General features: G+C 38.2%; 1 protein-coding gene across 2 annotated transcripts; it reads right to left on the bottom strand.

Moving 5' to 3' along the window:
• Positions 1-3,534: 3,534 nt before the first annotated feature.
• Positions 3,535-7,914, bottom strand: LOC112198047 (exosome complex component RRP41 homolog). 2 transcript variants are annotated; one of them, XM_024339063.2, is made up of 13 exons: positions 7,694-7,914; positions 6,369-6,422; positions 6,225-6,271; positions 6,083-6,143; positions 5,868-5,906; positions 5,661-5,728; positions 5,464-5,542; positions 5,326-5,362; positions 4,583-4,699; positions 4,379-4,464; positions 4,151-4,240; positions 3,996-4,060; positions 3,535-3,859 (listed from the first exon to the last, which is right to left on the bottom strand). In XM_024339063.2, exons 2-12 carry the CDS (start codon positions 6,420-6,422, stop codon positions 4,013-4,015), a joined length of 726 nt encoding a protein of 241 aa, XP_024194831.1. In that variant the 5' UTR covers positions 7,694-7,914; the 3' UTR covers positions 3,535-3,859; positions 3,996-4,012. The 2 variants fall into 2 exon arrangements, with proteins under 2 accessions (XP_024194831.1, XP_024194830.1); XM_024339062.2 differs by having other exon boundaries at positions 4,001-4,060; positions 7,694-7,913.
• Positions 7,915-16,463: the final 8,549 nt, after the last annotated feature.

Raw genomic sequence — 16,463 nt, forward strand, 5'->3', positions numbered from 1 at the left:
AAGAGATGGTAATCTCGCCTTATGGCGCAAGGTTTCTCACAACGCCCTGGAATCGACTACGAGAAGACACATTCTCTCGTAATGGATGTCATTGCACTCCACTACCTTGTCAGTTTGGTAGTTTCCAAATAACTGAACATGCAGCTTACAAATGTGGTCACTACGTATCTCTATGGGGATCTAGATACAGAATATAATGAAGGTTCTTGTGGACTTCATTTACCCAAGTCAAGTGGCTCTAGACCACGGAGCGTATTTGCATCGAGGTTGAAATGCTCACTAAAATGACTACTTGATTGGGAAAGGATATGATGAACTTTGCCCACGCGTTTCTATGACAAGTTCCGGATTTGCAATTATGTTGATAAACATAATTGGAACCCTTGAGAGTTAAGGGAAACCGCTGAACACCTGAAATCCGAGTTTGAGAGGAATGACCTTGGGAGAACACGGTTTTGTCTAAATTCAGAACTTGTATACCGTGTCAAGAGACATTTTTGATAAAGTCAAAAATGCACTCCCATGGTCGTCTGTAGTCTTGGCCCTAAAAGGGATCCGTTTCGTCCCAGGGATGATGACGAAGACGTGTTAATAGCAGCAGTGCTTACTTATGTACAATAGGCGCATTATTGTACTTAGCACAATACAAGACTGGATACCTCAATTATTATGAACTTGTTGGCTAGACATAGCCCCGCGCCAACGCAACGCCATTAGATTGGTATAAAGACAATCTTTCGATATTTGAGAGGTACGATTGATATGGGCTTGTTCTATCCCTACAGAGAAAAGAAATGACGGAAGTATGGGATCGGATCCCACAAGGCAAAATGCCACCTTCCGTGCTCCTCCTCCCCTCTATCAAAATGACAACATGCACTTCTAAATACTGAAGTGAACCAAATCCGATCAGAGGATAATGTAGCGGACTTATTTACTAAGTCGTTACCAAAATCCACCTTCGAGAAACATGTGAAGAGCATCGGATTGAGAAAGTTATCCGAACTCCCATGATTGTAGCAATCAGGGGGAGATATTGACATCAGGGGGAGGCATGATGTCTACATGTTCGATCTCGAAGAGTGAAGGACGTGTTGTGCTCTTTTTGTCCTTCGACCAGGGTTATTTTTGTCCCACAGGGTTTTTGTTACCTGGCAAGGTTTTTAATGAGGCAACAATTAAAGCGTCATCACCAAGTTTGAGCGGCACAAGGGGGAGTGTTGAAGGATATCGACATAATGTGTGCCTCTACAAACTAGGGTTTAGAGTTGTTATAGGAATGTGTTCTAGGTATTCAATTGTAATCAGATTCTATTACCTTTTTGGGTACCTTGTAACTCCCTATTTAAAGGGCTCCTATTATCAATGATAATACACAATTCTATTCTCCTACAACATTTTAAACAAATAAGCAAGAAAAATATAGAATCATGATTCTATTACGACCTGCGGCTACCTCCTCATCTTCTACACAAACCCAGCCATTCTTCCCTTTTCCAAAGAATCTATCAACTCAAAATCTCACATATATATCTCTTCATGACAAACAACCATTACCAGAATTGAGTTATCAAGAACTAAATACATTTGAACAAAGACATTTAAGGGCCCGTTTGGATATAAGGATTTGGGAGAGTGGATTTGGATTTGGAACCTCCAAATCCAAAATCTGTCTGTTTGGCTTTCTATTTTGTGGTGAATTTGGATTTCAAATCAACTCATTAAAATCCACACCATAATTTCCTTAAGAATTTGAAATAACTATGGATAGGTAGTTATTTGAAATCATCTCCATCTTTCACGTGCTTCTCTGACTCTCCTCTCTCCTCCTCACCAATTTTCTCTCTCCTCTCCTCTCCTCTCCTCTCCTGATGACTCTCTCTCTCCTCCTGACGACTTTCTCTCTCCTTTCTTGATGACTTTCTCTCTCATATCTCCTTCAAGCTTTCAGTCTCTTCCTTCAGATTGGATCTGGATTTATGATCGTTGTCTACCATCTCTATTCTTCTTCTTCTTCTTCCCTCTCGAAAACATTGTGCTTCAAATTCTCTGGTTCTCTTCTAGTGTCCAGATGGATCCTCCTCACCTTTGCCGTCCTCGTCTTCATCGTCCGGTTCGCTTACGTCATCACCCTCGCCGGCGAGTCTTGGTGGCTACAACGACTTCGATCTACTTCTTGACGAAGGCACAGTGAATCAGTTATTCGTCGGTATGATTGAAGAAGAACAAAAGTTAGATCAAGGAAATCTTTGATTCAAATCTATCTATCAATTAAAATTTCCAAACAAGCAGATTTTAAATTCTTAGATTTGAAATTTACATATTTAAAATCTTCAGATTTGAAATTCAAATAAAAATCAAAATTCCTAATCCAAACGGGCCCTAGAGAATTTAAGAGTTATGTGCTTGATTTATCCCATGATAAAGCAACAGTGTTTGCGAATTGATTAGTTGTTTTTTGATTGAAAATCATCAATCTATGGTTCTGTTTGGTTTTGGTTTAAGGAAATCTGTGCCAGTCCAATTAATTTGCATTAGAATCAAATGGATTTGGATTTGGTTTTGGAATGAAACCACGACCTGGACTGGAAATTATTCTATGCACCGACGGTGTAAGTGACCCAATACTTATAAAATAATCTCAACCCTTGATATTTATTATCAACTTTATTTTTAATAAACAAAAAGTGTATTTAATGCAATCTAACCATTCATTTATGTTGGTACAAGTGTACGGCGAGGAGAAGATGAAGCCCAAGTTAGCAAAAACAAACAATTTCACTAGGGGCCACTGCCCCCACTAGCCCCGACATGCGTCCGCCAGTTGGCATATATGATTTTCTTTGCTATCCTTTTCTTAACAATTAGCAAACAAATAAGGATTGATATCCAGTCTTTTCTCAAAGGAGAGTCTTTGTCGATATAGTCAGAGAAATTAAACAGATGAGAATTACTAAACATTTAACAATAATCTCGTCAGTCTTTTCTTAAGAGTCTTTCCTAATCACACTGGGATTAAAACATTGTAAAGGCATTAAAACATTATATTGGCAGGTGGGAATACTTATTCATTTAACAAGCATCTTGTCCTGATCACAAAAAAAAATAAAAAATAAAAAATAAAAATTCTTTCAGTCTTTTCTTAAGTAGTCTTTCTTAATCAAACTGATTAAAACATTATATTAGCCAATACTCACAAATAGGCAGGTGAGAATAGAAATAATAGAATAGTCAAGCTTGTCCTCCTGTTTTGTTGCTCTCAATTTTTGACTTCTTTGCTGCACAAACTATACTTGCCTGGGTTTAATTCTAATTTCGTTGTCAGGACTCATGGTTTAGATGGTGATTGTCACAAGACTCGCAAATTTTCCTTCTGATATACAATCAAACTTTAGAATCAACAAGACAATAGCGTAAAAGTCCAATGATAGTTGGTCCCAACAGAAAGCTCAATACAAGAACTTCTCATAAGGCGGCTTTTGATGCACAGTTTCAAAAACTAAATTTGCAACTTTATATCAAAGAGCAATGGTGTGTCAAACTTGTGTTCCTTACTTGATGCATTGAAATGTAAAAATTTATGAAAATGAAGGAGCCTTGATTCATTAATATTACTTCAGAACTTCACTTACAAGTAACAACACTAATATAATAACATCACACCCAAAATGAATATTTAGTTTAGTCAGCAGATTGTAGCTTAATATCAGCAGCGCCTCCACTAAAATAAACCAATTTCGCCCATGTTACTCTTTTCAGAATCCAAAACAAACTCGCCACTTGGGGAGTACAGCAACCAAGTGTGGTCCACTTCCAAGCTTGCTTCCATAGAGTACATCATCTACATAGAGTAGCCGGTCTAAAAGGAGATCACAAAACACAAATTATAAAAAAGAGCAATTGGACTTGTGAATGACTGTTAGAACTTGATAAAATTGTAGTCATCAGTTCATGTTTCCTTAAACAATTAACAAAGTATGTTGATCAATGATCACCTTACCATGCTATGAAACTATGTCCCTCGACGATACTCCAATTGCTTTGTATTCTCCAGTAATATCTGTCATAAGCACTCAATAAGCAGTGTTCATCCACATGACAATGGATAACTTAGTCATTTGGAAAGAAAAAAATAATGAAAACCACTTACTTCTCTAATGTAATCTGCAACTGCCTTGCAGCCTTCGATTGCAAGTTGCATTACATTTTCAAAAGTATCCAACGACAACTTAGCATCCATCTGCATTGGATAATATCACAAATGAGTGGTTTACAGCAGGAAGGCACTGAATGAGGTGCCCAAGACGTTAACTAATACAGTAATTGTAACTTAAAGTTGGGAAGAGAAAATCAGACAACAGATTATGATTTTGGGAACCTGAAGAAGAGTCACTTTATCCAACTTCGGCATAATTCCTAAAGTGACATCAGCACCTCCAGCACTATCTTCTATATAGTTTAAATCTGTGTAGACAATAAAAATAAGGTCTTATAAATCTGTAGTGTCATACTAGTATGAAGGCATTACAGGGACCCCAACAAAATATATTCTCAATAAAATAGAAATTTAAGTAAATATTACCAAGTAGAGGTGTGCTGTTAAGGTACCCAGCACTGCAGGAAGTAACAAGATCCCGCATTGGAATTCCAGCGTCTGCAAGGGCCAGGGTTGCAGCATTGATACATGCAGATCTAGTTCCTGACAAAACAAAAAATGCAGAAAAATCAATTAAATGATGTAACTCACAGATAGATCTTCTCATTCTTAATCAAACCAGTGAGCAGCCTCTTCAAATCCAGTAGCATTTTTTAGTAATTAAATTCAAAGTGACACACAGGACATGCGGGGAACAGTCCCATTTGTTTACAGTGCAAAAACAACAATAACAATCGGTCAACTCTCAGCACAGTTTGACCCTTAACAAGAATGGCCTTAAACAGAAGTACTCTTCTTCAAATCCAGTAGCATTTTCTAGTAATTAAATTCAAAAAGATACACAGAAAGTTCTTTGGGTACAATCCCATTTGAATACAATGCAAAAACAACAATAACAATTGGTCAACTCTCAGCATACTTTGACCCTTAAGTCCTTAACAACAAGAACTGCCTTAAACAGAAGCACTACAATGCAAACTAGTGAACAGCTTGCTGATAACTGGTTCATAAGAAGGCCTCTTTTTCTCAACGAGTAAGCCTGAATCTACTAAATATTGGATAACAGAGGATCAGGCATGCATACACAGAAAGAAAAAGAGCAGCCTATATAATCTGAATGTACATTTTATCAATAGGACTTAGCACTGCATAGAAGCATTGATTTTTACCTCCATCTGCTTGGAGAACTTGCACAAAAATGTCTATCTGCCACAAACATATATAAGGTACAGGGCTTCAGACAAGAACAAACTACAAAGTCAAGCAGGAAAAGTTCCCAATATAATACAACTGAAGCTGAGACAAACCTGAGACCGAGGCATTAAATTTGTCAAAATGCATTCTTCCATGGTTTGGCGAATAACTAGAGATATCTCTGTGGATCTCCTGAGAGCATCAAGGACGCATATATTAGTTATAATTATTAATTTAGTAATGGATACAACACAGTTATGCTAAACTTAAATAGAAAATCATCTAAAGCGCATATGGTTGGAGACTGAACCTATCACCCTTCGGTTTTCTCATCCGATCTCCGGTACTAAAATTTGCCATGGTGTATTCACATCGCACCTATATTTATTAACAATTATAGAGAGCAATATACTTAGAGAGATAATATATGCCTCTTAATTTAACATACTCAAGCATCACATATATAAGTTTAGTATAGTTTAGTTTAATAGACAGTGGTCTAGACAAAATAGATTACCAATGCATTGGCATTCAGTTGTTGGCTCCTATTTTGGACCTGAAAGACAAAGTAAATTATAAATAGCTTCAATGTATATTCAACTGAAATGTGATAATAATTTGATGGTATAAATAATGAGTGTGCATGTTAGCTATAACTTTAGCTCATAACTAAACTACAGCATTAGAAAAACCCAAAAACAAAAAAAACAAAAAAACAAAAAGTTGTTCAACCTCTCTAGGGCCATATACGGCAGCAACAACTTTGGTGTTGCCCATCTCAAACATAGCAGAACTGAAATTTGATTGCAAGATGAATTAATAACAACAGAAAGGGAAGTTATAAAAACAGGAAGCAAAGGTTAGTAGTTAGAACCCGTCAGCTTTGGCTACAACACCAATCTCTGCTCGAATTTGCCTCATCTGGGATCAAATGGGAAGAGAAGATTAATCAACTCATCAATAAATCAAAACACAGATAAAATTTAACATAAAAGAAAATCAAAAGATAGACAAATACTTCCATGGGACGGCGACCATCTAAACGAAGACCTTCAGGGCTGACGAACTCCATCTGTTGGAATATCATAACAACAGTATTACAAAACTAGAACTAAAAGGGGTTAACAGTAGAAAAGCCAATCATCATCCAAGATATAATATCAGAAAACCAAACCGCAAACTTTGATAATTAATCCACAATGGCTTCATTACAGCAAGAACATCCTAGTTTACTAATAGTTTCTAAGGTCATGCATTACAACTCTAGAAAATCCGTTCAAAGGTCAAATTCAAATGAAGTTAATGTGGAGAACTACATGCATTAGTTCATCTTGCACCAAAGTTTCTGACCATGCAAAATTTATTCCCAAACAAACCTTTGTTTCTTATGAACGAAATATGCCAGTATAGGAAACATATCCCCATAACTCATTGCAATATTTCATACCCATAAATACCCAATTCTCATCCCAATCGGAAACAAACCATTAACCCATCCAACTATCTTAAGACTCAAAATTAAACACAGAGCAAAATAACAATTCGATTCTGTCAATGAACAAATACATAAAGAAACTGTATCTGATCAAGATGAGTCTTGAGATATAATCACAAATGTGAATAAAAAGTCCAAAGTCATAGTTGATTTTCAAACAGTAATGAAATAAAAAGAAAAAAGAATCACAGTTTTCATGCTTCTCTTCCCATCAAAAGCTTGCATTTATAGAAGTCTCAGCAATACACAAACAGAAAATTTCGCCTTGTAATCAATGCTACAAGGATGTCACTTAGAAAGAGAATAAATTGATAGATCTCCTAAGCCCAATTTCAGTCGGTATAGTAAGCTTAGGAAAAAAGAAAAACCATAGACAATGAACAATACTATACCGTTGCAGCAGGAATGCAACAACGATGCCAACCTAAGCTGATAGTCTGACATTAAACCCATAAGTTCATGAGGCTACAAGACTTTCTGTTAAACCATCTTAATTAAGCCGATTCTTTAAGCACCAAATAGCACAAACCCCCCAATGTCGAAACCCAATGCAGAAAACAAAGCACAATCAAACTAGCAAATACAAAAACATGGTAGCTCACAACTATTAAAACTAAAACAGATAAACAAGCAGAGCCTCCCCAACTCATTCAGAGCAAACCCATTGGAGCAGAAGCAAATATCAATTCTTTTACATAATCAATAAAACAAGCAGCTAAAGATTAACATTTCAGAACATAAACTAGTATACACAGAATCAAAACCCCAATTAGAAATCATAAACATACTGCTAATTCAATCAATACGGACGAAGCAAAAAGCACTCAGTAGAGGGAGACGACTCTTACAGTTCAGTCTTGCTCGCAGCGCAAACTAGAGACCCAGGACTGGATTGAAGAATGGAGAGAGAAGAGACAGGGTTGAGAAGACACAACCCTAAATTGAATCGCGGCTCTAAGCTTTGGGTGGGGGAGAACCGGAGAAAAGAGGGAAACTTTGGGTGGAAGGGTTTAAGGAGAGTCTGGGTTTTCAAAGCTTTCAGGTGGATACGACCGCGTTTAGAGGATTTTAGTTAAAATTTTCTTTTTCTTTGTCTTGTACCACTCAAATGTATACCTGCTCTTTGAGTACTGTTACGGTATCAAACACTAATAATCATGCTTGTGTAAGGCAAACATAATTCGGGTTTCCTTCAACAGGCCCTAATTTTTTTGTTGGAAAAACAACAACTTTGGTCACTCAAATACTTTAATTATTTAACTTTGAAAAATATCAATTTAGTCACTCAAGTTCGACACCAGCTATCACTTTGGTATTACCCGTTAACTCCACCGTTAAAATTTTGTAAATATTATACATTTTGAAGATATTTTCATCATATAATAGAAATATTTTTACAAACATAAATAAATATTAATGGAGAAAATTTTATCAATTCCATTATGTGCAAGTAGTGGTGGAGATGTGGCGGTGTGGCACTTTAATGATGATGGCAGGTACTCAGTAAAATCTGGATATTGGTTTGGGATGGAGATGAAACGGTTGGAGAGGGAATCGAGTAGTTGTCACGCCCCGAATTTCGAATAAAGATATTCAAATCCGAAACGCGAAAACATAACCAAATGCTCAAAATACCAAGAAACTTTTTCAAATAAATCTAAGCAACAACGAAACGTCAATAAAGACTCGATCACTTAAGTCTAAAATCACATCAACAAGTGTTACAAAACTTGAGAGAACTAATATACAAATATACACGCTCGCTAGGAGCATATCAAAAACAGCAGTATGCTAACAAAAATAGGTTATGAACCTAACACTGCTGCACTTCTCGCCTCGATCTCAACCCTGGTGGTCCTGACCTGCAGGAATTACCGCTACACCATGGAATAGTGCACCGGGTTGCAACCAACAAACCTGGTAAGCTTTTGAAGCTCGTATGAGTAAACTCAATTAAAAGATTTGACAACATGCATAAAAATTTCTCTACTCAAGAACCAATTTATGCAACCCAAAATCAACTCAACAATTTAGTACTCAACCATGTCCCTCCATGAACAAAAGAGAAAGAAACCACTTAACACACTCTCAATAACAATTACGTACTCATGACCCCAAGTAACCCACATGCTACTCTCATGACGTACGCTGGCAGACAGACTAGAGCTCTAACTGGATCGTTGCTTTTCACCTTGGCCAAGGTGCAAGCATCCTATATATTGCCTCAGTCACCACTGTGACACCAGATCCGTAGATCCAAAAAACATTTAAAAGTCCCACATGACTCAAAATGTTACCCCAAAACTCAAATACTCATTCAATACAATGAAATCAACATTTACATGATATATTGTATTCCCACGAGGAGTAATTGCTCAAAACTATATTTTGAATAAATCACAATTCATACGCACAACACAATGTCACGCCATCAACATATATATTCCACGTATATATATATATGTAGTCATTCACACAGGAATGAACACTAATACCAACTATAGTTCGCACGCACCAAAAACCGAGAAATTCATTTTATACTTAAATTCATTTTTTTACCTATGAGTCGTAGCCCTATGAACCGTAGTCAATCGAGTTCATATTATTTCAAACAAATCTTTATTTTTGAAAACGATTTATAATTATCAATCAATCCAACTATTAAATAACTCGGTTCGTAAATAAACCACGTGAGATTTACTCACCTCTAAATCCTGCTGCGCCTTCTCTTACAGCAGATAAGGTATCGAATACGCTCCGTCAAACACCTAAGTACACTACAATCAATATATCAAAACTACAAGTTGATCGGACGACCGAATCCTCATGGATCGAAAACCAAAACTATCGAAACTGTAAAATTCCTAACAAATTCATACGATCACCAAAAATTATGTATTGCACATCGACATGTTCGTATTGAAGTGCAGATACAAGAGAGGGACAGAAACTGTCCCTAGGGTTCCCCGAAGTTGCCATAAACCACCGCCACAGACGGCGCCGCCGCCGTCGCCAACCATCGTGAATGGTGGTGAAACCTATATGCATCTCTTCTTCTCAACATGGTGAACAACTTTCATAACTAGCTCAAGGTCTGAATCAAAATAAAATGGTAGAAAACCTACCCCGAAAGTCAGTGAAATAGGAAAATTTCCAGTTTTCCGGCGAGCTTGGTTTCTCCGTCCACGGCTCACATCAGCTCGGATCCTTCATGGAACATGATCACCGTCTTCAGGAGGTTCCAGCAGCCAAGTAGCTAGAGCTATGGTGGCCGGAGATGGAAGATATCGGCGTTGACTCAAATCGGGTCCGCCATGCACCGCCGCGTAGACGCCGAGAGGAGGAAGAGGTGACTCCAGCGTCGGTGGTATCTCGTCCAGAGGTGGCCGGACAGTGGAGATATCACCAAAAAATGGAGATCGGTGATTTCAGGTCGGGGAGAGAGAAAATGGGTCTGACTTTCTAATTTTGGAAAGTTAGGGTTTTCTGAAAATTTTCTCAAATTTTTCTATTTCACCAAAATGGAAACTTTTTCCGAATGCCATCACTTCCTCATACGAACTCCGATTTTTGCGTTCCACATATGCACGAACTCGTATTGACGCGCTCTACGACTTTCATGAAGGAAGTTTTCACAGAATACTAACGTATAAAAAGTCAACCCTTAAATCAAAACATTCCGAGTGAATAATTGTTCAAAATAATTTCAATTTCTCGATAACTCAAAAGAACAAGGCATCGAAACCATAATTTGTACTAACTGGGACATTTATTAATTCCAAGAAAAATACAAGAAATTAATACGAAAATCCAGGTCATTACAATCTACCCTCCTTAAAGGAATTTTGTCCTGAAATTCAAGTACTCAAATCAACAAAAAGCTGTGGATACCTAGTCCTCATGTCTGACTCTAACTCCCACGATGCATCACCCTCATCATGGTGACTCCACAACAACTTGACCAAGTCCACCTCCTTCCTACGAAGCCTCTTTGTCAACATATCCAAGATACGAATAGGTTCGACATCAAAGGTCACATCCGCATTTACCTCAAAAGTACCATAATCAATCACATGTGACCCATCCTGGACATACTTCCTCTGCATAGACACATGGAAGACATTGTGTACACCTGATCGAAATACTAGGAGGTAAAGCAAGCCGATAAACCAAATCTCCGACCCTCTCTAAAATCTCAAAAGGCCCAACATACATTGGTGCCAACTTTCCCTTCTTGCCAAATCTCACCACACGCTTCATGGGTGAGACCTTCAAGAACACATGGTCACCAACCTCAAACTCAACCTGTATTCTCTTCAAATCAGCATAGCTCTTCTGCCTACTCTGTGTCGTTCGGATCCTGTCTCGGATAATAGAGATCTTCTCGGTAGTCTCCTGAATGATCTCAGGACCCAAGAATTCTCTATCCCGGACTTCCACTCAACATACATGAGTCCTACATGGCCTACCATAAAGAGCCTCATATGGTGCTATGCCAATACTAGAGTGATAACTGTTGTTGTAGGCGAACTCAACCAACGATAAATGATCCTTCCAACTTCCCTTGAAGTCTAAGACACAAGCTCTCAACAATCTTCCATCACCTGGTTCACTCTCTCAGTCTGCCCATCATTCTATGGATGAAAAATTGTACCCATATCTAAGGAAGTTCCAAAAGCCTTCTGGAAACTACGCCAGAAATCCAAAGTAAATCAAGCATCCCGATCAGAAACAATCGATACAGACACCCCGTGAAGTCTCACTATCACGTCGACATACAACTTGCACAAAGTATCACCCGAGTATGTCTTCGACACAGGAAGAAAGTGTGCTGACTTTGTCAAACTGTCAATAATCACCCATATTGCATCATGACCTTGCCTGGACCTAGGCAATCCAGTCACAAAATCCATAGAGATTTGCTCCCACTTCCACACAGGGATAGGTAATGGCTTCAACATACATGTAGGTCTCTGATGCTCTGCCTTCACCCGCTGATAGGTAAGGCACCTGGCCACATCTCTCTTCATCCTGTTCCACTATAACTGCCTTCGTAGATCCCTATACATCTTGGTGCTCCCCGAATGTACCGTGTATCGAGATCGATGTGCCTCTCAAAGAATTTCCCCTTGAGCTCATCACAGTCAGGAACATACGATCTCGATCTCAACCTCAAACCACCATCGGATCCAACTGCACACTTAGAAGGACAATCATCAATCAAATTTGTAGCTAACTCTGCCAACTTTGAACGTGAGAACACATCCTGCGCTTGACCCTGAATAATCTTGGAAATCAACGTAGGCTGCACAGAAATACTACCAAGGAAGATCCCTTGCTCTCCTCATGATGGTACAAGGTCAAACTCCGATGCAGTCGCCAACATGAGCCACTCCTGAACCATGGTAAAAGCAAAAATACCCCTCGGTCTCCTGCTCAAGGCATCCGCCAGTACATTGGCCTTTCCGGGATGATACTCCAAGGTGAAGTCATAGTCCTTTATGAGCTCCATCCACTTTCTCTGTCTCATGTTCAACTCCTTCTAAGAGAACAAATACTTCAAACTCTTATGATCAGAAAAGAGTTCGAACTTCTCACCATACAAATAATGCCTCCAAATCTTCAAGGCAAAAACCACAACAGCCTGCTCTAAATCATGAGTGGGGTAGTTTCTTTCATGAACCTTCAACTGTCTAGAGCCATAAGCAACAACGCCGCCATGCTGCATCAACACACACCCCAAACCTTGATGAGATGCATCACTGTAGATGACTAAACCACCATCACTAGTGGGAGTAGTCAACACTGGAGCCGTAGACAATCTAGTCTTCAGCTCATTAAATGCCTTCTCGCACTCCTCAGTCCATACAAACTGAACATCCTTCCTGGTCAACTTGGTCAAAGCCGAAGCAATACTAGAGAACCCCTCAATGAATCGCCAATAGTACCCAGCCAAACCAAGAAAGCTACGAATCTCGGTAACAGTAGTGGGGCCACTCCAACTCATCACTGCCTCAACCTTTGAAGGATCCACAGAGACCCCATCCTTCGACACAACATGACCAAGGAACTTGACCTCATTCTGCCAAAACTCACACTTCTCGAACTTTTATAGCGGAAGTATTGCGTGCAGTCGTGCATACAATGTGTCTATCACATTTGATATATAAAATAATAAGTTAGTGACTTAGTGCTGCCATCACTGATTTTGAACCTTGTATGTTTAGCTGTGCTTAATTAATATCAGCTATTATATGTTGGTTAATTTTTTTAGTCACATATCTTTGCTCTTCCAATATATAGCCTTAAATTGTATGTCATCATCCCCCTGTTGTAGCGATTCTTACTTTCTTGTTTCCTTTGTACTTTTGACAGTTGAACAAGAAAACTATCGAGGGTGATATATCAGCAACCAAGGAGGTGAAAGTCAGTCATTTAAGAATTTTAAATGAGCTAGTCATACACTAAACAATGGTATCTGTTACTTGATGACATCTATAATTGTTGGTATTCTCTTTGCAGGTTGAAATGGTTTGTAGTCATCAGCGTGATATCGAAGAGCCTCATAGTGCACAAATGTCTAGGATAATGGAGAAGATTGGTGAGCTTCAGGTAATCGACCTATCTGCTTGACTTCCTGAGTTCTTTATGCTTGAAACATCTCGACATAGAAAACAATATATAACCTCTTTTGTATGCTATTATATGTAAGGTAGGGGATTGCTTAGCTCTGTGACTTTTAACACCTTTCTTAATTACATTTCAGGTTGATATCATCTCTAATCATAAGCGCAATATCACAGGATCCTACAGTGCACAATTTGATAGCTTAATGGAGAAGATCGGTGAGCTTCAGGTATGACCTTAATTATCTGGGACTTATTGGCATCCTTAGGATTTCATGATTAAAAATGGTAATTAAGGTAATGGAAGAGGGAATAAAAACAGTAACATCTTTGAATATTTTAATATTGAGATTAATATGGGAGATCTTAGATAGTCCATGACATGTAACACCTTTACCAATCTGATTATCTGACTTGTACCTCTCATTGTCTTATTAAAACCAATAGTATTACCAATAGATATACATGCTTCAATTGTTCGAATGAAACATGTGATCTATACAAAAATTATTGATGGTGATTGTTATAAGACTTAGCAATCTACTGAATGAGCTGGTGCGAGCAAGTTAACTTGACCGTTTGGTATTGAACTATTGTCATAGGTATTTCCAAAGTCCCTCTTGAGAAAGTTTGCTTGGGCAATGGATGTCGGCCCTAACTTCATATTATGATCTTTGGAGATGCTCTGAGCACCTCTGGTTAGTATCCTTTTATGGCTTCCGAAGAGACAATCAATTAATGTCATTTTGAATGCATGGCCACAAGAAACTAATGTAAATATTTATTATAATCTGCATGGTTGCAGACTTGCAGATATATGGGTACAAAATGGCACTGTGGGCAGAGCATTTAGGACTTGTTGAAGAATGTTTCAATCAGCCAGAGTCTTGAATGTGTTCAAATGGTAAGGTCATTGGGTGAGCAGAAATGGAGTCAATACTAGAGCTTCTGCAGGGTCCTTGTCCATCATGTGTAGGATCGATGACTTAAGAGATCGAAAGACTGCTTATCATCTTTGCCTACAAGAGAGCTTCTGCAAGAACAAATGAAGGTGCATTAAAGGAAAACAGCAGTAATCTATGTAGTTTAGGTCTTCCTAGCTAGAACATTTTACAAGTACAGACTCAATCTCTGTTGTCATAGCTTGAATTATAAGGATTGTAGTACTGTTTCTATGGTCATATATTGAGCATTATTTCTGGAAAAACGTTTATGTGGATATTCTTCTTGTTGTCCAAGTTTCATTCATACAACACAATATAAAACAATGTGTTGTATGACTGTAAAAGAGTTCAAAATTAGGGCTTTTCCCACAACAATCATTGGTCATTAGCCAATTTGATTACAATATTCACACCACAGCTAAACAAATATAATTGTTGTGTGAACTAACAACCAAACAACAAAAGAAAACAAAACACAACAGAAATAAATCATCTGTTGTCTGAGTGATCAACAGACGAGAGATAATTTAACTTTGGTTGTGTGTTACATATCTCAGACAACAAAGAATGAGTTATATCTATTGTGCGTTATATATCTCAGACAACAAATAATGAGTAAAATTTGTTGTGTGTTATGAACCTCAGACAACAAAGAATGATTATATCTGTTGTGTGTTATGAATCTCAGACAACAGCAAAATTTCTTTTTGTTGTCTGAATGTGCCAAGGCATCCCCCCGCATGCCATGCCAGGCACATGCCTGTGCAGAATTCACACAACGAAAATATGTTTTCTGTTGAGCAAACAGTTATCACACAACGGTGGAATCACTGTTGTCTGATTTTTCAATCACACAACACTCAATTAGACCACGGTGAGCTTGGTCATCAGACAACAGAAATCCACCGTCGTCTGATGACTTTTTTGTAGTAGTGCAACTTGTTCTTCTCAAGAACCTGGAGCACAATCTGCAGGTGATTATCATGATCCTCCAAAGACTTGGAGTAAATCAAGATATCATCCACGAATACTACGACAAACTGATCCAAGTATGAACTGAACATATGGTTCATCAAATCCATAAAAGCAGCAGGTGCATTGGTTAAACCAAAAGGCATGACAACAAACTCATAATGTCCATACCTAGTCCTGAAGGCAGTCTTAGGAATATCCTCATCCTTTACCCTTAACTGGTGATAACAGGATCTCAAGTCGATCTTAGAGAACACTGAAGCCTCTCTAAGCTGATCAAACAAGTCATCAATCCTAGGCAAGGGATACCTATTCTTGATGGTCACCTTGTTCAACTGCCGATAATCCACACACAAACTGAGTGAACTATCCTTCTTCTTCACAAACAATACCGGTGTGCCCCAAGGAGAAACGCTGGCTCTAATGAACCCCTGCCCAAGTAAACCCTCAATCTGAACCTTCAACTCCTGAAGTTCAGCTGGTGCCATTCGATAAGGTGCCTTCGACACATGTGCAGTACTTGGTATCACATCTATAGCAAACTCTACTACCCTTTTCGGAGTAGGGGTCATCATCTAGCCTGCCCCTACCCTAAATTTTAGGGCTTAGGACCGGGCTGGGTCTGGCCTAGTCAAAGTCAACAAAATTTAGGGCCGGGGCTTAAATATGCTAACCCTTACCAACCCGAAAATCCCGAGTCACTAGGGCCGAAAGGCCCGGGCCGGGCTGACCTTCCAAATTGGGCCAAATAGGGCCGAAATGGGCCTAAAAGGGCTTTAATTTGTTTAACAAAAAGAAATACATTATTCTTTTTTCCTCAAAATGTGGCTCCATGGTCATATTGCCTATATAAGACTCATTGTTTTTTGTTGATCATATTTAATATATATATATATATATATATATATTGAAATTAACTTATAAGTTATAACATTTATAAATATTAGTTAATGTGGTTATATTTAATTAACTATCTCTCAAAAATTAATTGTTATTTAACAAAGGAAACAAGAATTAAAGAAAATAAAGCTTAGGAAATCAATTACCAAAAAAGAGATAAGTTGTATGTTATAGAA

This window comes from Rosa chinensis, chromosome 4 (genome assembly GCF_002994745.2).
Source record: "Rosa chinensis cultivar Old Blush chromosome 4, RchiOBHm-V2, whole genome shotgun sequence".
Classification (NCBI taxonomy): domain Eukaryota; kingdom Viridiplantae; phylum Streptophyta; class Magnoliopsida; order Rosales; family Rosaceae; genus Rosa; species Rosa chinensis.